The 23,939-nt window shown below is 45.6% G+C and overlaps 1 protein-coding gene across 1 annotated transcript in view; it reads right to left on the reverse strand.

The window, feature by feature from the left end:
• Positions 1 to 20,038: 20,038 nt before the first annotated feature.
• Positions 20,039 to 23,939, reverse strand: part of SLCO3A1 (solute carrier organic anion transporter family member 3A1) — a 143,102-nt gene continuing 139,201 nt past the window's right edge. Inside the window, exon 10 of the mRNA XM_061999966.1 lies at positions 20,039 to 21,744. Within this exon, the coding sequence (XP_061855950.1) occupies positions 21,365 to 21,744 (380 nt within the window). The 3' untranslated portion in view covers positions 20,039 to 21,364. The remainder of the gene's footprint in view (positions 21,745 to 23,939) is intronic.

Consider the following 23,939-nt stretch of genomic DNA (forward strand, 5'->3'; position numbering starts at 1 on the left):
GGGAAGTCCATCCTATTGTGACCCAGCTCCTCAGCCAGGGGAGTTTTCAGCCTCATGGTGAAAGTGAACTGCAGCTGCCATCAGAGGATCAACAGCAGGTGGCCAATGACCATGGTGTACTGGGAGATGATCTGCTGTCCCTGCCTGCAGGGACACAGTCTCCCGTGGAAGCTGGGCACAAGGCTCAGATGATCTCAGCCACTGCCTTTGACTCCAGTCTGCTGTCACACATCACTCAGAGCATGCAACGAGCTGCATGAGAGGGTCTGCACTGGTCTCTTCAATCTGACCATGGAATAACCTGGAAATTATTATTAAAACCTGGGCTGAAGGCACTGTTCACCCAATAATACTCTTTGCTCTAACTTTTGCCGCTTAACAGGTTGTGCTGACAAGTGCAATGTGCCCTGGAAGTTATCAGTGAAGCTGGCTCTGCTCATTTGCTGGATTTGTATTTCTCAGCTCTGGAAGAGGTGCTGATCCCATGCCTCACCCTTGGCGCTGCCAGGATCCCTGGCAGAAAGCTATGCACAGATCTCTCCACAGGATACCTCACTAATCAAGTGCTGGCAGACCTCCTTGCTATTTTTCTTTCCCCATGATGGTCAAATAGTCCTTTTTGCTCCTAAAAGATGTTCCCTGCAACCCTGCCTGGCACAGCTGATTGCACAAGCCTCAGTGGTGGCAGAGGGTCTGGCACTCAGCCCATATCTTTTGTGAAAGGTCCAGTGCTTCCCACCAGGCCTCTGGGATCTCCTACGGATGCAGACACAGAGCTTGTCTCTTAACATGCTTCTCCCACCCTCTGGGGTTTAACAGTTAGCGACAGCTCATTTCTCCTGGTCAGAACCTCTGTGAATGCTGTAAGCTATGCTATCAACTCCAGCCTTGGCTGCCCTCTTTCTCAAAACCAAGATTAACCCTTCCTTTCCCTGATTTGCTGCATGGAAGCAGCACCCAGCAGCTGGGCACAGCTGTAAGGCCCATCCAAGCATATCCAAACCCCAGGATGGGGGTACCCCAAAGTCTCATATGTAGGCAAAATGACAAAAGAGCTTGTTCTCAACAGCTTTCCTATGCTCTCAATGCTGTCCAATATTTTTCAAGCTTTGGTTTGGCTGCCACTCCACATTGAACTAATGATACTGGAGAACTGTTGGGTGAATTCAACCATGCCCAGTCCAAGTTCAGCACACACAGAGATAGCCCAGGTTATTTTCAATGTGATTAGTTGCACCATAGCTCAGATTTACCTATTCAGGCAGATTTCTGAGGTTTTTGACTGCCCAAAAGACCTGAGGCTCTTCTCCCTCCCTCCATCTGTGCTGCTAGCAAAGGCACAGCTGAGGGATGCCCAGTTTGGTTGGGTGACAGAGGAGCAGATACTACACACTGAGTTCAGCTCTCTCTAGGCCTTTTGCCCACTGATCCAGCTCACAAGGATCACAGAACCACAGACTGGTTTGGGTTGGAAGGGACCTTAACTGATAATGTAGTCCAAACCCTTTGCCATGGGTAGGGACATTGCTCCAAGACCCATCCAACCTGCCCTTGAACACTTCCAGTGATGAGGCAGCCACAACCTCTCTGGACAACCTGTGACAGTGCCTCACAACCTTCACAGGGAAGAACTTCTTCCTAATATCTAATCTGAACCCACACTAGTCCATAACTAAGTGTGTTTGAACCAGCTTTAAAGACAGCCATCTTACTGAGGAACCTGAAGGCAGAATTTACCCCTCTTCTTTTTCATAAAAGCCTGACATCCTTGACTAGGAAAGGTCAGGGAGAGGAAGAAATTTCTTTGTAGTAGTCTTTAGGGGAAATCTGGGAGCTGCTTCCCATCTGCCAGTGTAACACTGGAGATAAGCCCAAGGTCCTAACTCAGCAACAAACTACCACTACACTCTTGCCACTGCTGCATGCCTGTGATTGGGGTCAAAGAAACCTGTTTTTGCACACTTTCACAACTATTTGAACAAATTTCATTAGACCCCAGGGTCTAACAAGCACCCTGTGCAGAAGGAAACTGGGACAAGTTTCTTCCTCTGTCTCAGCACAACCACACATGTTGCCTTCTCGAGGGAGATCAAGTCTAGATGCTATTTCTGCCTCCTCATGGCTTGTTGCTATAAGGAACTACTCTATTACCTTTCCCAGAGGGGAGAAGAGTTGTCTTCATTTCTAAATTTAGCTTTAATGAGTGCAAAATGAATAAGGTAGCAGGGGAACCTAATCTGGTTAGCAGGGCAGCAGCAGAAAGCACAAGATGTTTGTGTAGAGTGTCGGATTTTGATCTCCTGTGCTGAATCCACAGGAGCATGGAAAGGACTCCAGGCTCCCAGAACTTCAGTGGTTTTGTGGAGATGCAGCTGGGTACAAATTAGGCAGGTAGTCCTTCCTGCTGGTGATGACAGCAGAGCTGCATTTGGCCTTGGGCGAACACGCACGCCTGCTGACTTTGCTGCTTGGATGCTGTTTATGAAGGGAGAAATAGCACAGGCTGGAATATATAAAGTTCTGTGCAAAATCATCCTCTTGCCACAGCTCGCAGATGTACTTCACTCCTAACATGTACCCTCTGGCTGTTCCTGCTATCATCTGTGCACTCTGGTCTGACAGAGCCTGGGTTGCCCTTCTCCTCCAGTCCTGGAGCACCACAGCACTACTCTGCTCATTCATTCAAGTTGAAAGCAAAATTATTTGCTGCATTTGAGATCTTGGAGTTGAATAAAACAACACTATCAGTGCACCTCAGCTTTGCTCCAGACTCAATTCTACAAGTCTCTACTGATAACCCTTTGATCCTGATTTGCATTATCCTCCTTTCCATCCCTCACAGCCCAAAAGAGTGCTGCTGAACTCAGCCAGGCTGCGTGGCAGCATGGATCTGCAAAATACCTAAATGGATAGGGTGACCCTACCTGGCTTTTGTAGCTGGGATTTGGGGTTTCACAGGAAGTGTTTTGTCCACTCAACAAACCTTACAAACCCAGATTCTTTGGTCCATTGCTAGGAAGAAAGTCCACGGGCCAAAAAAACCCTCTGAAAAACCCCAACCCAAACTCAAACCAGTACAAAAATTGGCACCATTGTAGCTTCACTGCCCAAAAGCACAAAGAAGAACATGTACAGAGACAAATGATTCAGATGCCACTGCAGGGCATTTTAAGCCAGGACTAAAAAATTAGCACCTGGCACTTGTAGAAATGGCAGTGGTGTGTTCATGACTGTAAATGATCAAGGCTTTTCCTTTGGTCTCTCGTGAAAATACCTTCAGAAACAGTAGATTCCATTAGTCCTATGCTGATGCCACCCCTTTCTGCAGAGATGTGGGGCTTCCATAGAGGTCTCTGGGCCAGACACATATAAAGGATGTACAAAGTGAATTTCAAAAGCATCTCTGCACCCATAACTTCTATTGAAGTCATCTCAGGCAGCTGTGATGCTCCAAATCCTTCCCTAATTAGATCAGCAGTCTTGTAACCTCCTGAGAGGGCTTGGAATATCCTCTGGCTTTTAAAGGAATTCTGTATTAAAAGCAGAGACCTGACAAACTGGCACCTCTTTGAATACAGAAACAAATGTAAAGACAACAAGGACCCTTCAATGCCTCCCGGTTGGGACTAATGACAGAAATAACACTTGTTTGTAGATACCTCATGACCCTTTCCACCCCAAGGGATCTTGGTAGCAAGTTAATCCATGTTTTTTAAGACCCAGAGGGCATTAACAACACGCTTGGTCAGATTTCTCACCGGGGTTTCAACTTTTTCAGGGCTGTCAGTGCACATTCACAGAAGAAGAAACAGATAATATCCTTAACTTCTCACTCATTCATATGGGCTTATTGTCAGGGGCTGAAGCAGATACAAAAGTGTATAAAATGAACTTCTCTTTCAGGAGATTAATGAAAACAGTAAGCACCATCAGTTATTCCACCAAGCACAGAGGCAGAAATTGGTTGTGTACGAGCGAATGGCATCAGGGTCTGTTATCTCCCTATATGAGATATTTCAGCAGTGTATAAATTAGCACAAAAAGATGGATTCACATCCCATTGCTCTCACAGTTGCCTGGCATTACAATTAATGCAAAAGGATGGATTCACATCCCAGTGCCCTCTCAGGCACCTGGTGCTATGGAGATGCTGCATGTTTGTTTGTTGGTGTTGGGATAAGGGCTCATTTGTATGAGAGGGAGTAAAGATGGCACTGGGTTTGTGGCTTTGCAGGCCAAGGGGATAGGACAAGGAAATGATACCTGGGAAAGGAAGTGTTATTATTGTTATTACTCTCATTTTACAGGTGAAGAGTGAAGACCTAAGGAAGCGAATCCTGCTTATTCACACAGCTTGTGTGGATTCTTTAGAAGCAATACACCTCAGCATCTTAGCAAGCAACTGGGAAGCCGCAGCTTTGTTCTCACCACCTCCAACAAAATGAATGGGATTTAGAGATGCTCAGAGATAACAAGTGGCCCAGAGGTCACCAGGGAGCTGAACCTCCACATCCATAAGCCCCACAGGTGAGACCCCTGCAAGGCAAAATGAGCAAACAGTGAAGTGTTTGTGAAGATTTATATAGACGATGCATGAGTGTTTTCCTTGGAGATATTTCTGACCTTTGCCATGAATGTGCCTACAAATGGTAATTTTGTTTGCAGGAACAATTGTGCAAAGGCAAATGCTCAGAAATATGCATTTGAGTGAAGCTTCACTACAAAGGGGCTTATACAGCCACACAGAAATCTCTATGCCGAGCATAAAAGTTCCAATCCCTCAGGAAGCAAATTGAAGTAATACCATCTAGGAAATACATTTTGCAAACCAGAAAATAGCAATGAAAGGCTGGCAAACAGCCAGATGCAATTGAAATGAACTCAAGGACTGAGATACATCATGGGCTGTGTTTGAATAAGGAACATTGTCGTAAAAACCAAGCGCATTCACTCGTGAATAATACAGGACCGAGAGACAGGTCTGAATTTGTCATGTAAATTATTTACTGGAACCATGCAATGGGCACCTGTCTGGGCTTGCAGCAGTGTTTGAACCAAGGCCTTTGAAATAAAAAAAGGGAAAGAAAGTTGCTTCAGCTAAAAAGGAACTTCTTTGCTCTGGTGGGGTAGTGCTCCTGCCCTCGTGCACAGAGGCGTGAGCAGGGGATGTGATCTTTGCTGAGCTGAACCCTCCACAACGTGAAGCTGAGGAGCATCTTCAGGAGGAACTTATCTTGGCAGTGATGATTTAGTCCACAAAGCCCAAATTTCGGCCCAAGCCACCAAATGGACCCAAGGTATTCCAGACAGCCAAACCTACCAGCAGGATGGCCAAAATACCAGAAGACGCTGGCATGACCTACTTTCAGGAGTCCACTCCCTAGAATTGGACTTGGGTCTATGCTTAGTGGAATTATAACACTTAATGCAGAACAGTTATGAGCTCAGGGCAGAGGTGTCCTGATTTGTAGGAGCACTTTCTATGTGAGACAGACAGCAGCAACACGACACCCGTCTGCCAAAGCCAGTCTGACCTAACACTGATGAGACAACAGCTTTTAGAAACACAACACCTCCATACTCAGCCAACAGCATGGGATAAAATCTGCACTGGAAAGCATTTAAAAGCCATTTCTAAGGATTCTGGATGCATCCTTACATGCCTACCCCAGACTGTTTCCACTATCTCACCTCAGTCAGCTCATAAAGGTCTTTTCTGACCTTTTCTGACCATAACGATTCTGAGATTGCATGATCACAGTGACTTGTTGCTCTGTTCAACCTGAGCTGGAGGAGAGCCAAGATGCTCAGGATTTCAATGTGGTGGGTTTGTTTTTTCCCCAAGCTGTTGCTCTGCAGAGTGCTTCCAAAAAAGTCCCAGCAGATCCATAACAAACAAGAGCTACTTTTGAAAGCCAGTCAGCATCCTTGTTTAAATAACCTCTCTTACTCTCCAATTGTCTTGTTTTTTCTCAGGGTTGTCATAGAGAGGAAGATGATGAGTTAGAGGTGTGTCAGGGAGCATAGATGAGAGTGAAGTCATTTACTCTGTTCTTGAAGGCATTTATTTTTGACCTATTTCTCCAGTGTGTGTAGCTACAGCATCTCTCTGTTCGTTCATGTAATTTGGACACTTGGGAAGAGCATCCTGCAGTAGAGACGGTGCAGTGACATGGTTAATGCTGTACTGCCTGGGACTAGAGGAGTATCTGTCATGTTTAATGCATCTTGAGAAAGCAGACACCTGGTAGCAGGGAACACAATAGGTTGTTTAGTTATACTGAGCTTCTAGAAGGCAAAAACAGTTATTTTCACCTCTCTAAAGAAAGGAAAGGTGTTAAGATATCAGTGCATTAGATCTTCAGAATGTCCCATAAACACACAGGCTGCTGTAAAGGTTGTTACCTTTTCAGAGAAATGTCTTCCTGAAATCAGCAAGGTCTTTGCTCTCTCCCTTATGAGAAAGGTGATGAATGAAAGCAGGCAGTAGGTTCTTGGACTGTTTTCCACCCCAAAAAAGGTAAAGCTTTTTCTTCCTGGTGCATTCCAGCTTTGCTTGCACTTAACTAGAAAACTGGAAAAGATTAAAGATAAGAGGTGAATGATGCCAAGCCAGTCTGTCTTCAAGTTTTAACCATCAATAGGCTTCTTCAGCAGAAGCAGTGTTATGAAAAGGCCAAGTCAGCACATACAATGCGGATCAAGAGCTACCTACAAACCCCAGCCCTTCTAGAAGGTACAAACACTGCTGAAGACTTTTCTCCTGATATTTTTTCCTGCCTGTGCTGAAACGGGCAGTTGGATTCCTGACCCACACAGCACATCTGTCCTTTCCAGACACCTCTAACAATTGCTCCATTCAGGCTGGAAGGCAGCACTGCCACTGGAACAGTTGTGACTGTAGCAGTATATTAACTAAACATACTGATTAACTGATGGATCCTTTTATTGTACCACGTTTCCACTACCATATGGCCTGCTGTGCTCTAGCAGCACTTTAAAATCGTAACTTGTACTGTCTCCCCTGGCTTTTAAGTCCCTTTGCATTCCCATTTGCAGCACATGCAAAAACAAACACATCTTCCACTTCTTCTGAATGCAGCCCCCAAAAGGATGCTGCCGTATTTGTTTCTAAAGCCTTAAACCCAAGTGCTGACAACATTTAAATACAGCTCTGACAATGCCAGGTAGCTAAGTTCAGTGATGGCAACAACAGAGAAGGGGAATGAGGCAGGTGAAGAGGAACCAGCTCAAATAATACTTGCTGAAAAAACAATCCTAAATGTTGTTAACCTGGTTCTCCTCTGCCATCAAAATTATGCTGTATCCAGTATCTCTGCTTCAATGACAATCAGACCCTGAAAAGGTAACAAAAGCCTTCCTGTTAACAAGCCCATAAACTAGTGGCACTTGAAAAGCCTCAGTACACCAGGCTTTATGACCCACAGTGGAAACACATCAGATGTGAAAACAGAGGGCAAAGAGCCTCATGTTCATCTGCAAAGTGCATCGCTGTGATGAGCAGGCTTTGGTTTGCAGCTCTGGGCCATCTCCTGTGTCTCCACATGTATTTGTGGTTCAGCTGCATGTTTAGAACATTGGGGGAAAAAAATACCTAAAAAAAAAATATCAAATCAAAGACTTTTTTATTCAGATCAAGTCGTTTGGAGAAAGGCTGAGTTGTGCCCTGACTCTTGGCTTCATTCAGAAGTCTACATGTCTTTCAGATCGCTCTGCTCCTTTCCAGAGGCATTTAGAAGCTGTGTGGGTGTTCGTAGTGGATAAGCACTGATTTCAGTGGGGAATTAGTACATGTTCTGAATGGAGAAGATCTGCTTTGCATACACCCAAGGCTTGCAGCAGAGAGGTCTCCAGGTGAATGCATTCCTAATTAATCTGAAGGGAAGGGTAGCATTTGGTGTCCTCTAAGGGCTGCTGCAACAACATCATCGTATCAATCATTCATATCACCAGTTCAGCAGTCCTTTTCCTCTCACATGTGGATGGAGGGCTGGTAAAATAACAAGTTTAATCCCAGAAACCCTCCCTGTTCATTTCAGAAGGCCTTGTTCATTTCTCACAGCCCATCCCATAGGCTTTAGGGGCACATTCACTCCTCACAGACATCTTGAGTCCATCTGAGAATAAGTCTCTGTCCCCTTTTCTCTCTCACCTCTCAGTAGGAATTTTCCTAACTTGCTTTATAATGAGATCATTTTTATTCGTTCTGGCCATCTCCTAAAGGTGGAAGTGGGACTTCTGCTGAGCATCATCATCATCATCCCAGGGTCAAGGCTTTTAATGAAAGCCTGAAATTCCTTCTATTTAAGGCCAAGGAGGTGACTAATGGAGTAAACAGCCTGAGAGGTGGAAGAACAACTTGGCTGAAAACGACTGTCTCAGCCAGCAAGGTCCATGTGCTAAGCTAATGCTCATAAGGGCCAGCGAGCCCCACGGGCCTCAGACAGTAAATAAACTCCTCTGATCAGTCCTCTGTCCTCCTCAAGCAGCTTTTTCCTACCTACAAGGCCTGTGAAAACACTGGGTTTTCCACATTGCCCTTCACCTGTGTGGATTTTCACCTCTAAAATAAACATCTTCCTCCTGAGACCTCTGAATTGTGAAGAAAATACAGGCTGTGGCTACACAGCCTTTTGCAGCCTGTGCACAAAGGCAGTGGGACAGGAGCAAGCTCTGCCCCTAAGCATGGTGCTCCCAGTCTGAGAGAGAGCCTCAGTCAGGACAGCACTGGCAGCATCTTCCCCTGCCCTGCTGGAAGGAACAGGAGAGAGATGCAAATTTACCCAAGAGCAGACACAAACCCAATTTTCAAATGGATGTTGGCCTCAAACTAACAGGGAAAACGCACCATTGGCTTTGATTTTTAAACACATTAGTTCTTCTCTTAAAGACTGGATCAATGAGCAAAAAAAGAAACCAAGTGATGGATAACCTTTTACTTAGGAGGATTTATCCTCACAGTCTGGCAAGAGCATGACCTGCTGTTGAGTGACTCTGTGCTCCTGCATTTCCCTCACAGCAGCTGTGTCTGCTCCCATGTCTCAAAGCTGCTCACGTACCAGAAGTATTTACTAGTGGGGACTGGAGTGGAAAGAAGCATCTGTGAAAGATCCCAGGTGGTCTATGTGTTCCTGTATTTCCAAAAGAAACAAAATATTGAGTTTCAGATCTTCCAAGAAGTATAATGTTAATCAGAAGAGATTCCAGGCAATCAAAACATCTCATTTGGATAAAAGTCCAACTACTCTAATTTATTTCACATGCTGATAGAACTGAAGTGACATTTTCCCCAAGAAAACTCTGAAAGATGCAGTTCCAACGAGACACTACAAGCTCTTCAGAGTCTGTTTGACTGAAATGCCACTGAAATGGAGATATTCCCACAGAAAATTCGTAGTTTTGACATCATTACATTTCTTGCTCATGGAGAATATTCTGATTGGCTGTATTTAGCAGTTTGGTTTTGCTTGCACAAATCAAAGCTGTTTTCATGGAAGGATAAGTGCATGCCATGAAGGAGCTGAAATCTGCCACGTTATAGAGGAGATAGCTGACCAGGGGCTGAGATTCCTCCCTGTGCTGCTGAAGATCAAGTCAGAAAACCAAGGCAGCTCTTGACATGCAGGACCTCTTCCAACCAGGCTGGAAAGAGTAGTCATTTCCCCCTCTATCCCTCACTTCTCACTGTCCATCTGGTTGTCAAAGTTACTTGCCTCAGCTCTGGTTCCCTTGGTGTTGAGGACTAGAAGTGTAACTGCAGCACAGCTCACAGAACACAGCATTCCTGGGACAAATTCCTTCCACCTGGTACAAAAGCAGCCTCATCCCTGCCACTTGTGTGACATAAATGTCATTTGCCACACTGAAAGCAGTGAGCCCCTTTGGGAGCAACTGAATTCAGTTTGGGAGCAGCAATGGCCAGTGGTACCTTGATAATGAAGTGGTAGTTGCATGGCAGCATTTTGAAGGCCTCTAGGTATCTGCAAAGCACGTGTGTGCCTGAGCCCTTTGTCTCAGCATCCGAGGCACAGGAACACAATTCATCACGTGGCTGTCAGGGACGCACCTGCTGTTTAAAAGCAAGATTTGAAAGAGAAACCTTCAGGCTCCCAGCCTGCTGAAAGTACCTGTCTGATCTCATTACCTCATGCTAGCCCCAGAAGCCAGGATTTGCCCCCACAGAGCTGAGAGATGGGCAGCAGGAGGTACAAACAGAAGAGCTGGGGATCAGCATGCAGCTGCCTCTCGCAGAGCGACCCCTTTCTCCTGTAACAAGACCTCTATGGATTTGCACTGAGGAGTCAGCATCAGCCATGACACAAGCTGCAAACAGCTCTCTGAAGACAGGCAGCTCCTGCTCTTGCAAGGCAACAAACCCGAGCTCCTGCTTGGCTCATATTTGTCACAGGGGAGGAGTGATGGAAAACCAGAAACAGGGGATAAACACTTAATTTTCCTTGCCATGTACAACACAAGATCTGTCTGCCATCCCCAACAGCCTGAGCAGGGCTCTTCACACAAGGGTTGCTTACAGGAATTCGCTATTTTAATGGCACGTTTTATCCCTCCACTGCTGACCATCAGATCGCTCTCTGCACGATCCTTACACCAGTAAGCACACACCCTAGGACACACTCTGGTCACAAGCACAGGAACACCAGAATACAAACCCCAAACAAAGTCTTTCAAGCCCTAACAACTACTTCATGCTGTTCAGGCATCTCAGAAACACCAAAAAGATCACCCAAGGCTTCAGTTGCAGAGCAAAGACATTCTGCTAACCTCATCCCTGGGATACACAACAGCCATCTCAGCTTGGAACTCATCAGACTTCACCACCCACCACTGCCTTAGACCAAGCCCAGGCTCAGAAGAGCACAAGCACACTGGCACAGGGAAGGCTGCCAGGATCACACTCTCCCTGGAACTGGCACCATCACAGAAAGACTTACCCAAAGTGCAGGGACAGCAAGAAGATGCATCAAAGAAGGCTGGAGGAGGTAGGTAAACTTATGCAGTTGATATGACCCATCTGTAAGTCCTTCCTAATTAAAGCAGGGCTCACTGCACAGCCACACACACAACCCTGCTGCTAATTAGGGAGGGCTGAGCACTGACAGATTAACCTCCCAGTCTCAAAACATTAACTTTACCAGGTGTAATATCTTCTAGGTGACATAAAGGTTAATAATCTGCATCCACAACAGAATCCAGCTTGGTCAATACCCAATTAACTTGGTCCTGCCAGAGGGAGAAGGAAAATGCAAGGTCTTGGAAGGCTTAAGGGAAGCCCTGGAAAGTTGGGTGTGATGTATGCTGTTGTGCTCACCACCAAAGGGAAGAGCAGGGGACCATCTTCAGAGGGAGGCTGCCTCAGCTCCAGCATCAGCTAGGCTGAGGAAAAGCAATAAGATGAAATAAAGATTCTTTGCTGTTGACATTTAGAAAAACACTTCCCCCCTCCCCCCCAGCCTTCCTCCCTCCCTCCTTCTGAACCATCTTCCAAAGCTCCTGTTTTTCTGAGGCTGAATTCAAAGCAACACTGGTTGGATTCAAGTTGCAGGCAGTAAAATGGAAGGTTTTTTTTTTTCCCTAACTTTTAATCTTTGTTTTGCCCTCTGCCTTCCAGAAGAGGGAATTGGAACAGGGAAAGATAAAAAATGGAACAAACAAGGAATAACTGAATATTCAACTCGGTTTGAGTGTAATTGCCTCATTTAACATAATTTTGTAGAAGCTCAGGAGAAAATAATTCTTTTCATACAATGGATCTGAAATACTTAAAAATAAGGGGGTCAAATAAGTGCTTACTTTTATTCTGACCAATGCAGCAGCTAGAACAAGTGGAAATAGATATCATCACATTCTCATGAATGTTCCACTTTGCTGGCCTGGCCCCACGGCACTGGGCACTTGGATGAAGAGAGAAGCCTCTGCAGCTCTCAGAGCAAAAACAGCTGCAGGGGCTCAGGGTTCTCTGCAGGGCTCAGCCACTTCACTGAGCTGTTGCTATTTTAGCTAAAAGCTCTTTATTTTTCCTCCCCAGCTGAACTGACACAAAGAGTGTCAGACAGTTTCATCATCAACGAGACATCCAGCGTTTCTCCCCAACTGCTCGGCTCATGTTCTCTCTGAGCTCCTTTTCATCGTCCAGGTGTTCAAGTTCCTCCATTCTGCAACCATCTCAGATGTCCTATCTTTTTCTACAACCATAAATTAAACTTCACCTTTTCCTTTCCCAAAGATCTGCCTTACCTTCTCTGACACAACCCCTTCTTCACCAGGACCTCTCCTCTGAAGGCACCGCATAAGCAAAGACTCACAGAATGGTAGGAGTTGGAAGGGACCTTTAGAGATCATCCAGTCCAACCCCTCTGCTGAAGCAGGTCCCACCTAGATCAGGTCACACAGGAATGTGTCCAGGTGGGTTTTGAAAACCTCCAGAGAAGGAGAGTCCACACCCTCCCTGGGCAGCCTGTGCCAGTGCATGGGAACACGTCCAGCCCCACGGACACGTCAAGCAGATTTTCAACGTCACACCTCCAACCCAAAGTCTCAACTCTGCTTTTACTGACACTGCAAAACTTCCTGGGACGGAGAGAGAACCAGCCCAGCTGGCCAAGCTGGCAGAGCCGAAGAGATCATTCAGTGAGACAGCAGAAGAATGAAAATAGTGTTTTTAATATCATTTACAGCAAACTTACAGTATGTATTTCACATCACATTATTTCTAAACTGCTCATCTGGAAAATATAAGCTGCAAAAATACAGAACACAGTACTCAAAATATATCGAGCATGTGGTTTCTCTTTCTTCTTTTCTTTTTTAAATCAATTGTACAGTGAAACATTTCCTTTCCCAAACCAGGATTTGGGTTACTGCCCAAGTGCTGCTAAACATCTGCAAAATTACCAGCGGTCAAAACAGCACATTTCAAAGGGCTTTCCAAAGATCACTTTCCCTTGGGCACTGGAGGAAAAGACCAACCTACAGCCCGAGGCAGGGGAGAGACACCTGGGCTCATCCAGGTCTCATACATGCTGCTATGGACCATTTGTTGGGGTGTCCTGCACAGGAGGAATCCATATACAATCACCCACAAATGCTGCTCTGCCCAGGTGACTGTGAGGAACAGCAATGGTGTGAGGGACACACATCACTGATTGGGTCTGGTGTGGAGGCAGACGGATACTCCTTCAGCATGGTGGACCCTGCCAAGAGCTCTGGAAGGGTGGGGTGGTGGTGTTTCAAGCCATAGGTGTGACAAACTGCATGGTCTTGTCCCTCCCAACAAGACAATCAGTGAGGAAGCATCCTCCAGAATCCCTGAGCTCCTGAAGACTGAAGGAAAGTCTCACCAAGAACACAGATTAAGAGATCCACCAGGATTTGGAGGGCACGTGGCAGACCTGCCTCACTGAAACGTGTTAATCCTGTTATTACACCATGGAGAAATATGAGGATGGAGAAGGGAGCGGGCTAAGGAACAAAGCAACTTCCTAATACTCTTATTAGCCAAAAGGAAGCCTCTCAACGTTTGCCAGAGCCACAGAGGGGCCAGCTGGTTAAGAACAGGAGAGCTTCTCTGCACATCTGCTTTGAATTTTAAGCTCTTGAGTTTGCTCAGCTGTAGCTGCTGCTGAGGGATTTCAAAAAGGTGGAAAATAACCAGGTTACATTGGCAAGGCAAATGCTCCTGAGCAACCTCTGCATCAGGAAAAGGAGCCAAGAGAAGTCAGTCAAACTCAAACGTTGCTTTTCCTCCATCATGGATGAAGCACGGCCAAGGGCTGCCTGGGCAGCACTGCTGCTTCTGCTCACAGACCACGTCCAGAGCTGCTCTCCTCCTGCCCCCACTCCCTCTGCTCTGGCTGCTTTGTGTGTCGTGCTTTGTGTGTCTTGTCTATTTGGGGTGAAAAAACATGTAACATTGTCTTATTGCAAACATTTCCCACCCAATGCCACGTATGCATTTCTAGCTCAAGCGACCCCAGACGTCCCCAAGCCTGGAATGTGATATAAGTACATACAGCAGGGAAAAAAACCATCTCTGCAGACTGCATTTGACTTGTATCAAAATCCTAACAAACACCACATTTATTGGACTTTATTTACATGGTAGTCACGTATCATATAATACAATACAGCGTTCCATTTGCAGTGGTAGGCACTATGGGTTTTAAAAGGTCACAGCTCTTCCCCCTGCTCCCATCCCCACCCCTCCTCCCTACGAAACAAACCAAGAGCTTCCTTCTGTGTGGTCAGCTTTTCACTGAACCCTGCTCTGAGATGGCTCCTTCCAAAAGGCAGGTGATGGGAGCTGCTTTCCTGTGCCAACATGCAGCCTCCCAAACTTGGTCACAGACCGCTAGCAGCCCTTAGCATTCGTCAGGGATGGCTGGGCACAGCCTCATCGCCACACAAACGTCGTGAGGGCAAGGCAGGGCTGCAGAGAAGCTGAGACCTCTGAGCACAGCTTGTAGGCCACCTGCCATCAGCAGTGCATGGGTATGGCCCCACTGGGCCTAAGACTTTAAGGAGAAGGGCTGTGAGTCTTCAAGAGGGATGATCATCCTCCCATCAGGCAGAAAACGTGTCGGGTGAAGGACAGGGGTGACTCCTTCAAGTTCACACAGTTTAGAGTTGTGAGGCACCGAAAACAGAGCACTGAGATGCAGTTTACATTGAGGGGTGAATGCACTGGTATTTGTGCGATGCCATACTGCAAAAGAAAAGGGGTTTGAAGGGCTAAGACATACGTGGCAGGGAAAGCTGCCTTTTGCTGTCCTACCAGCTGCCGATTCCATGGGGAAGAACCAAGGGACGTGTTTCTCCCATTCCCGAGAGATTTTTGCTGTGCAAACGTCACAAATGAAATCTGCACCACCTGCCTCACCTTAACACCAATTTGGTTTCATCTGGGTTCATCCCTTTCTCATGTTTGCTCTCTGTAATTACTGGCAGGAAGGCTGGGAGAGGGAGAATGTCAAGCATCTGTGAGAGAACGTTCCTGGAAAGTGGACTGTGAGTTGGAAGGCAGCACTTTGGCTGTCCTGGAGCAGTGTATGTCCAGTGGCATACTGCCCACTGGCACTGAGCACCCAGCCTCTTATTCCACTCCTAATCACACACTTTTGAACTAAATATTTGTACTGAAGAGACAATTCCAGCCCAGCGAGCTCAGTGAGCAGAGATAACCCCCGCGATTTCTGTGTCCACTCAGAAGAAACCAACCTGTATGAATTACATGAAAGCTTCTCCAAGCCCCTCCAGACCACAGATGATATGCAGGAATGACCTTGTAAATACACACTTGGGAGGCATTTGCCTGGTTTGCTCAGCAATTCGTAAGGAAGAAATAAGAGGGAAAATTCATTTATCAAGTTGCTATAAATTATTTGCTGAGTTGGACCTGACAAGTTTCTTATTGCTTTCTGCCATCTGCAGACACCAGCGTGGTGTAGAACGAGCCCAGCACTACGAATGTCAGGGTATTGCTAGTCTTTTCCTTCCCAGGGTGTGACACTCTGCTCTTTCACACTTCATCTGAAGAAAAGGGGAGGAAACACTGCAAACACAGCATCCCAAAGACCTCATGCCTGGAGCCACTCCGTTCATCCAACAGAGACTGAGGCAAGGTTTTGAAAAGCAGCACAGCATCTATGCTACATACATCCTGTGGTCCCACTCTTGCACCTATCTAAAACGGATTCCTCTCTCCAGGTGGCTTCTCCTGAACCCTCTGTGGCCTCTTAGGACTGAGGGATGCTCACAGCTGAGCAGCTGAAAGAAAAGTAGTCCATGGTCATACTCTGTCAAAAAAAGCACCAGTATTGCTTCTGAAGGGACAGAGTCTGCTTCTGCTCCACTGGATCCAGGGAACAGACAATGCCCAAAGATTTTACTTGGCATCGCCAGTTAGTAAAGTATCTAATGTCTGAGAACTGTTGAAAGGCCATTTTTCAGTGAAGCAATTGTATTAAGACTCAGATTGGCTAGAAATGTCAATGGAATGATAGATTACATAATTTGCAGGCTAGAAGTAACAGGTTTAGTGTATAAAAGCAGAACAAACTATAATGCTTTGAGCATATCTAATACTGAGTGAGAGCTGCTGGCATCCCAGGCACATCTAAATGCCAGCCACTAACTCGGAACACCTCATATTGACCTGGTAGAGCCAAGCTGTGCTTTGTCACTGGAAGGAAGAACTGTGGCTGGAGAAAGGAAGCACCGTGGTTGGAGAAAGGAAGCTGATGGCCAGTTTGCAAGAAATGCCCACAAACCGTGGGTCTCAGGGAGGTAGGACAGGCTGGGCTATCCAGCAGCACTGAAGGGTGGAGAATCCTTTCAGGGCCTCTGGAAGGCTTTCCACAATGCCCCGGTTGTTCCTTTCCTCCTTGGATCAATCCCAACCACCACGTAGCTGAAGCTGAGCCTGGCTCGGGCCAAAGGCTCCCATCACACGATTGCCCGTGTTAATAAACTGCCACCTGCGTTCACACCAATTGGATCTCGGCTGCCTGGCTCCAGGAGCTGCTGCCAGCAGAAAAGGTGAGTCACAGCACCAGCACGGGATGTTGGGAGAGCTGAACTCAGATTTAGGTAAGGAAAGCAAAAACTCCCAATGCAAATGGGCACAGGTCAGTATTATTGCTTAGACTCAGGGGTGCTTTGCCTTAAGCACAGGAAGCCTGTGAACTTTGCAGGCACTAATCAGATCTGGAGAGAGAATAACAGCAAACCTGCTTCTGTCTGCAAAGGCAGTTCATGTGAAATAAGGGGGATTGCTGAGCATGGCTGTACCTAAACTCTTGGAAACTCTTGTGAACAAAGGAACACAGCTGTTACCACATCAGCCCAGTGATGCATCTGCCTATGTCTAACACTGACAACTCCCCACATCACCTGCTAAGGATAAAACAAACATCACAGCAAGACTGCCCAAGTCTTAAGAAAATACTGAGCACAACACACTCAGCTGGGACGAACTCTCACATGGCAGCAACAGTTGGGGCTGACACTTCACAGTGCTGGTGGTCTTCAGGTTGTCTGGGGTTTGCCACAGCGTGAAATCACTGGTTACAGGATGGAGCTGCCTTTCTGTCCCCCAGAGCCTTGTTTACTGAGAAACAAGGGTAAACCTGAAGTATGTTGCCTCCAACAGCAATGTGATGAACATAAAACTCTGGTGGGTATAGGAAGGACTCCAAATCTCACTCATTCCCTCAATTTTTTAGTACTTTTTTTCCCAAGATAAAAGATGCCAAGGAAGCCATTTGGAAGTACTCCAATCACTTTCCCAATGTCTGCAGCCCATCAGTTCCATTCTGAAGTGCTCTGAAGCATAGTTAACTCAGCTAATTGAAGCTAATTCCTCTCTGCATCTTTCCCTTTTCACCTTCCCAGCAAGGTGAGACCCAACTGAGTTTAAGAGCAGCAGCACCGAGTAGTTCAGTGCATCTTGCAGGGGTCTGGCAGTGTGAGGCCCCTATTAGTTGAATTCCCAAGGAATGGAAGGTTTGCTAAGATAATTCAAGTGATGGCCTTTTCAGTCCTGCTGTACATCCAAGATATGCTGGGCAAAGTCAGAAAAATGTATGATTTCACCATGTAAAAGCCATAAGGTTCTGAAAATGCATCCCCTTGTTAACAAGGACGCAAAGAAACTGACTCTAGTGTCATCTGCACCAGTTTTAGGTTGGGGTCCCCTTTTGATTCTACTTGGTTATGCCAAAGGTGATACTTGTGCAAGGGAAAGGAAACCCCAACCTCAAGGCAAGTGAACAATCCCTTAGAGACTATTAAATCTCAAGTAGTTTGTTTCTTTCTTTTCAAGCAACCCATTCCTTAGCAGACAGACACACAGTGCTCAGAAACATCAAACTCCCAATTCTGCTGAGCCTGAGGTCTCAACAAAACCCTGAATTTCAATGTCCACGAAGAGGGAGGTAAAAAAACCCCTCCAACATTGGATCTGGACTGCACAGCTCAGCCCAGGCCCCTGTTTCTGCTCCCAGGAATGGGCATTTTGCTAACTCCATCCTCGTTAAGTGTCCTGCAGGGTTAAGGCAGTGGCGGGATGGAAGCGAAGTGCTGACAGGCACAGGGCCCCTGCTGCAATCTGGGAAGGGGGAGGATGGCTGAGACTCCTCATTTGTTATTCTATAGCGTCTATGGGCTCGCAGGCAAAAACTGGCTCGTGGTTCTGAAAGCAGAAAATAACCCAAAGAGCCTGCTGGGATGGATGAAGGTTTCGGTCTGTGTGTTTTCTTTAAACTAAAGCTCTGTTCTTGGACAGTAAAGCCCTTCCTGATGCAGGCATCTGATACAGCCTCAAAAAAAACCCAGAGTGGGATGGGGAGAGAGCTTCTCAAAAGTCACATTAGAATGATAATAAAACAACAATCATGCAGGAATTTCAAGTTACAGCTTAAAAATGATGTAAGTAACCCCATTCAATTGCTCTCCCGTACATACAAAGAGATTAAATGAATAAAAAACCCCAACCAAAGCAACCCAACCCAAACATAAAAATGAAAACATTTAAGTGCCCTGGAATCCTGTTTCTATAACTCAGGTCAAGGGGGACTTCTGACTGTACTGACAAACCAGAGCTCTTGAACACAGAGAGTTTGTTTTGCATCATGTCAGCATGCAATTCTCCTTCACCTTGGGCTTTCAGGGGGGCAAAAGCAGAATGTAATTGTGAAAGGGGCTATAGAATTTCAAGCAATCAGGCTTTCAGAAAGGCTCTGTTCTGTGACATTTGTCTTGGAGCCTGGATGTGTGTGTACAGTATAAAATTATGAGCTAACATTTGAAGAGACAGCAGTCTAAGTAATAAATTTGCAGAATGAAGAGAACTGTACAGAATGATTTCAAAGGCTTATACTTGACAATTATACATATTTTATGAGACAGTTATGCACCCTGTGCCTTTTTAAAATTCGTTGTTTTATGGATGCAGTATCTCCATTTTCGCAGACAGGATATACTCAACCAATCTAAAAAGCATCATTTACTGCCCGATCTAACAATGGCACTGCATAGTTTAATAACTGTGGTTTTTTCTTTAAACTCCCTCATTAATCAAGTGACTCTTAACATGGCTGAAACCCGAGACTCAAATATCTGCAGTTAGAATATCTGTCAAGTGTTTGGCACAGTGGAGTTTGCTTGATACATCTTTGTTGTTGTTGTTGTTGTTTCCCTTATTGTTGTTGAATATATAATGCTGTGCATAAATTACAAACACCCATGTAAAGTCAGTCAGGTGGAAGGAGTTTGACACCCCACACTCATGTTTCGATGGCTAGGTAAGAGCAAAGTCTGCCAGAAAGGTGTTGAACTTGAGTGGCAAGTTACCAACCCTCTGTAATTGTGTCAACTCTGGGGTGTCCACTGCCAGCAATGGACAAGGGCTCGGGGAAGATCAACCCCTTGGCCAGCTGCATGGAAGTGACGTCTGGCATCGGGTTCAACACACCAGGTTACTTCTCTAAACAGCTGCAAGTTCACAATGGCTTCCAAATACAAACAAACAAAATAAAGGAGCTTTTTGATTCTGATGCTAACCCTTAAAACCCTTCTGACATTTAGTCCATCAGAAATGGGTCTGGTTCCCAGGGAAAACACATCAAACACAACCAATTTGTATTGCTACCCAGCAGGAGTGTTTGGGAAAAGAAAAATATGCATGCAAAGTAAGCCTGACCCAATGCTGCTTGAAATTAGATAAAAGCTTCCCCATGATTTTTGCAGGCTTACACCAGACTGCATTGCAAAAGCAAAGCCAAAAATCTGCTCCTGCAATGGTGCCTCTTGAGGATTTGAATGGAAATTTCAGAGGTGCTCAACGCTGGCCTCTGCTCCCATAACCCAGCCTTCCATAGGAACACTATTTGCACATCTAAGGGCAAAATGTGGCCTCCAGGAGGGAAGATCATTCCACCTTCCTCACCTGGCTTCCACTGAAGCTAGTGGAATTGCTCAAATGAAAAAAAAAATAGCCAATTGTGAGGGCTGCAGGATTAAGGTCAGTATTCCTTTCATCTTGTACACACACACACATACACACACACACACACTTTAAAGAAAACATCCACCACACAATTTCTAGATTGCAAATTATATATATATAGGTATCTTTAAAAACTGGAGAGAAGATAAACAGCCTCCCCATATATATATATATATATGTATTCACTGAGTCACACAGCATATGAAAAAAAACTATATCATGTAAATCATCATAGTATCTATAATTCTCCAACTGACAATTGTTTGTATAGAGACACAGTGCATTTGTTCTCTGTTTTAAAAACATAGTAGGTGTCTTCATTGGCTTGGTAGCATTATTAGAATGAAGGCGTATGGATAGAAAACGCAGAGGATTAAACAAACCCCTTGAGTCACGTTATGTTTTGGGTGAATTAAACAGGATCCTTCCCCAAACTAGCAGAAAGAAATCCTCCCTATGGGAAAGTGTCAGCGGTTTAAGGGTTAACATAGACTAGAGAATAAGTTGTTAAAAAGGAAAAAAAAAAAATCTTATTAGAGGATTACACAGACAAGTATTTGGAATTCATCCCCCTTTCAAATTGACAGCACGTTTGGCAAGTGTGAGCTAATGTCTTGAACTTTACTGGGTTTGAGAGATGCGAGCACAGCTATTCACAGGCAACCACAAAGCTGCAATCTGCGAATAAGCCTGGGCTGCAAGGAGCTGGGTACCTCTGACAGCGCTGCTCGCCACCTGGAAGGCTTCCAGCAGCTTTCAAGGTATTTGTGGTGGACTGGTGGCTGGTGACAGAGTGTGAGTGGTGGAACAGCTCCAGCACCGCTCCCTCTTTGCCGTCACAGAGCGTGGTGGGTTTGACCAGCATGCGGCCCCGCTAACCCAGCCCACGCTGCCGGGCCCCACGTTACCCTGGGGCCCTGTGGGAGCCACAAACGCCTGCCCCAGCACTGCTCTCATCACCTTGCTTGCTCTACGCCTCGTGCCCAAGCCTGTCTGTCCGCTGAGCTCTCCGGTGAACCTCTTGGAAGCTCGTAGATGCAAGCAGATGCCCTTCTTGGAAGCTCGTACTGTCATCAAAGGGGCTGGTACCCAGCCACAGCTGCTCCCTGCTTCCTCCATCACCCCAAAGGCTGTCAGGAGTGATCCCACTGAAGGATGCTCTTCTGAAGAATCCTGGCTGGGTCTGACTTTGAGAAAAAGACAAAAGTTTCCTGTGTTGCCGCTGATGCTTTGCAGTTACGTTTCCTCCTTCGCGCTCTCTTCTTGGTTTGATTAAAAAGGACCCTTGTATTATTAACACAGTTCACCCCTCCACAGTCACTATAAAACAGACTCCATATTTTCACACCACTCATGATCCTCAAGGTTATAGATAAATTTTGTCCTATGTGGCTGATTTGGGGGCACCGAGTCCCGCCCCAGATTGTCTAGGGTGAGAGTAGAGGCAAAAAACTCACTAGTGCTGAGACCACCTTCGTGGTTCTTGATGTACCTCTTATAGTTTTTCCTCAAGCACTGCCAGGTGGTTGTGTATAAGATGAACGCGAAAGACTTGAGGGCTATAGCAATGCTAACATACAGGTATCTATAGACCACGTTGTCGTACAGCGCGCAGGCTCCTTGCTCGCCACAGAACGTGCTCCAAAACAGACACGTGGAGTCGATTCCAGCCCCAAAGATCAGTGGAGGTGGGATAAAACCTGTCGAAACAAGAGAAACAAATCAGGCTTTTATGATCCTTGGGATAAAAAAGAGAGGATGTGATTGCAGAGCATGGAAAGAGAGGCTTCTTATATTAAGGTTAATGCTCCCAGCTGCAGCCTGTGGGTCTGATTTTCCAAGTTCTAAATCAACCTAAACAAAGTGTGTGGATGAGTTTTCAGCTTGGTCTCAACATCTACAGAAAAGATTCCTGCTGATATCAACATGCAGGAAGGATTTTACTTCAGTTTAAGTGGCTTTTATTAAGCTTCTTGTTTGTCTAATGAGACTGAGTGAAGGGGTAAATGAAAGAGGAGGAGGAGAGCCTTGCTGTTTATTAGAGAGCTCTCTGTTTAGATACTGGTAATTCTGCATTCTAGGCTGTTCACCTGAAGGATGCCATAGCACTGCAGTTCAGAGCCTGACATCAGCTGAGGCACTGAGATCTAGTTTTGGATCTTTCACTGTGTCAGGAGAAGGTTCTCTTCAGGTCTAAGGAAAAGAAACATTGACTTCTAATAGATTCCAAAGATTAAATCTGAAAAGAAGGGCAAATCTCAGTGCACCATGAAATGAAACATCACAGCAGGGTTCTCCCACGTGCCCCAGCACACTTGCACCAAGTGTGCAGCACTCAGAAGAAAATGTGGATGTTCCACGTAATGTAAACCATTTCTCTTCCTTCTGCTGTGTTTACAGAGGGAGGCTGGAAGCAGATAAACTCTGGAAAAAAAAACCCCTGACTGATAAAATCAAGACAACAAGCAAAGGAGAGCCTTGTATCTACCAAAATCCAGCAGCAGGTAGGCACAGCATACCCTTGACAGTACCACTGCATCTGTGGGTGCTGTGATGCCTGTATAAAGACATGTGTAGACAAAACAGACACGAGAACCACAGTTTCTAGACCGAAAAATGTTTAATCTTGGATCCAGTTTCATCATTAACCCAGATTTCCAGCTTAAGAAAAGACACCTTCCTTCAGCTTGTCACGAACAAAACAGTGACAATTCATGACATGTATCCTAAGACTACAAATAAATTGGCTGTCTTCACTGTTCCCTGTGGTAACTGAGACCCCTTTATTTTACTTTGTTGATAACTAGAGCTCTCCAGATTTTGTTTGATCTTCCTTATATGTTAATAAATGCAGGAGTTACGAAAGGCTCTTATGGGCTTTTGGTACTCATTTTAACCAGTCACTGATAGCACAAACGTAGTAAATAAAAACAGATGATACAAAAGCAAGACAATCTTTTTGTTAGAAACATTAACTCCAGTCATCACATCTAAAAATCTGGTTATGTTCTGGGGAAAAATGTCAGCACCAGCTCTCTGTTGTCATTTCAACAGCTGGAAACTCCAGAGTGGGATGGTTCTGCTTCCAGGGCCTGGACTTTGAAAATTCAGCTGGGCTTCTGCCAGAAACAAGCCAAGTGGATGCCACCTAAGGGAGTAACACCCAGATGGGGCAGTGACCGAGGAGGCAGGTACCACAAGTTTTCTGGAGTAAGAGAAAAACGCATTTGGATGGTAATTTTGAGACGTGATCCCCTCCCTACTTGTTACCATGCTGAGAGATGTTGATACAAAGCTTTGGAGACATACAGGCTGAACTTCAGAGAGAGCTATTGTCCCCATCTGCTGCCCTCAGCTGGCTTTCCAGGTTTTAAAGATAATTTGGCCTGGAAATTCTACCTCACAGGACTTGAGGAAGGACCAGTTTCATTAACTTCAAAGCTGCACCTGTGTGGATGCATTTTCCTCTTAGTCTGTTAAAGAATACACGACGTGGAAACCCTAAAGAAAGAATACATGAAAAACTTTTAGGAATCAGTGAGTGTTTCAGGTCATCTTTACCAGAGGAGAAAAGGGTCACAGTAACAACTCAGGCCCTCTGAGATATGGGAGATGAAGTGCTGTACTGAAGATTGCAAAGTCCTTCTGAGAGAAAGACTCTTTCTGTCATGTCAGAAGAAGAGAGGCAACCAACAACGGCTTGTGGTAAGAGGAGGCTTTGCTAGGATGAGTGGTCAACGCTATCCAGAAAGGATGTGTCTGGATTCTTACAAGTCTAAAACTCATTTCCATTCCAACAACATTGCTTTACTCTCACCTCTGAGAAACTGCAGTCATACTTTTATATGGAGACACAGTTACCGCTGTCCTCTCGCAGCAGAATCCTTATGAAATA

This window comes from Colius striatus, chromosome 7, assembly GCF_028858725.1.
Source record: "Colius striatus isolate bColStr4 chromosome 7, bColStr4.1.hap1, whole genome shotgun sequence".
NCBI lineage: Eukaryota > Metazoa > Chordata > Aves > Coliiformes > Coliidae > Colius > Colius striatus.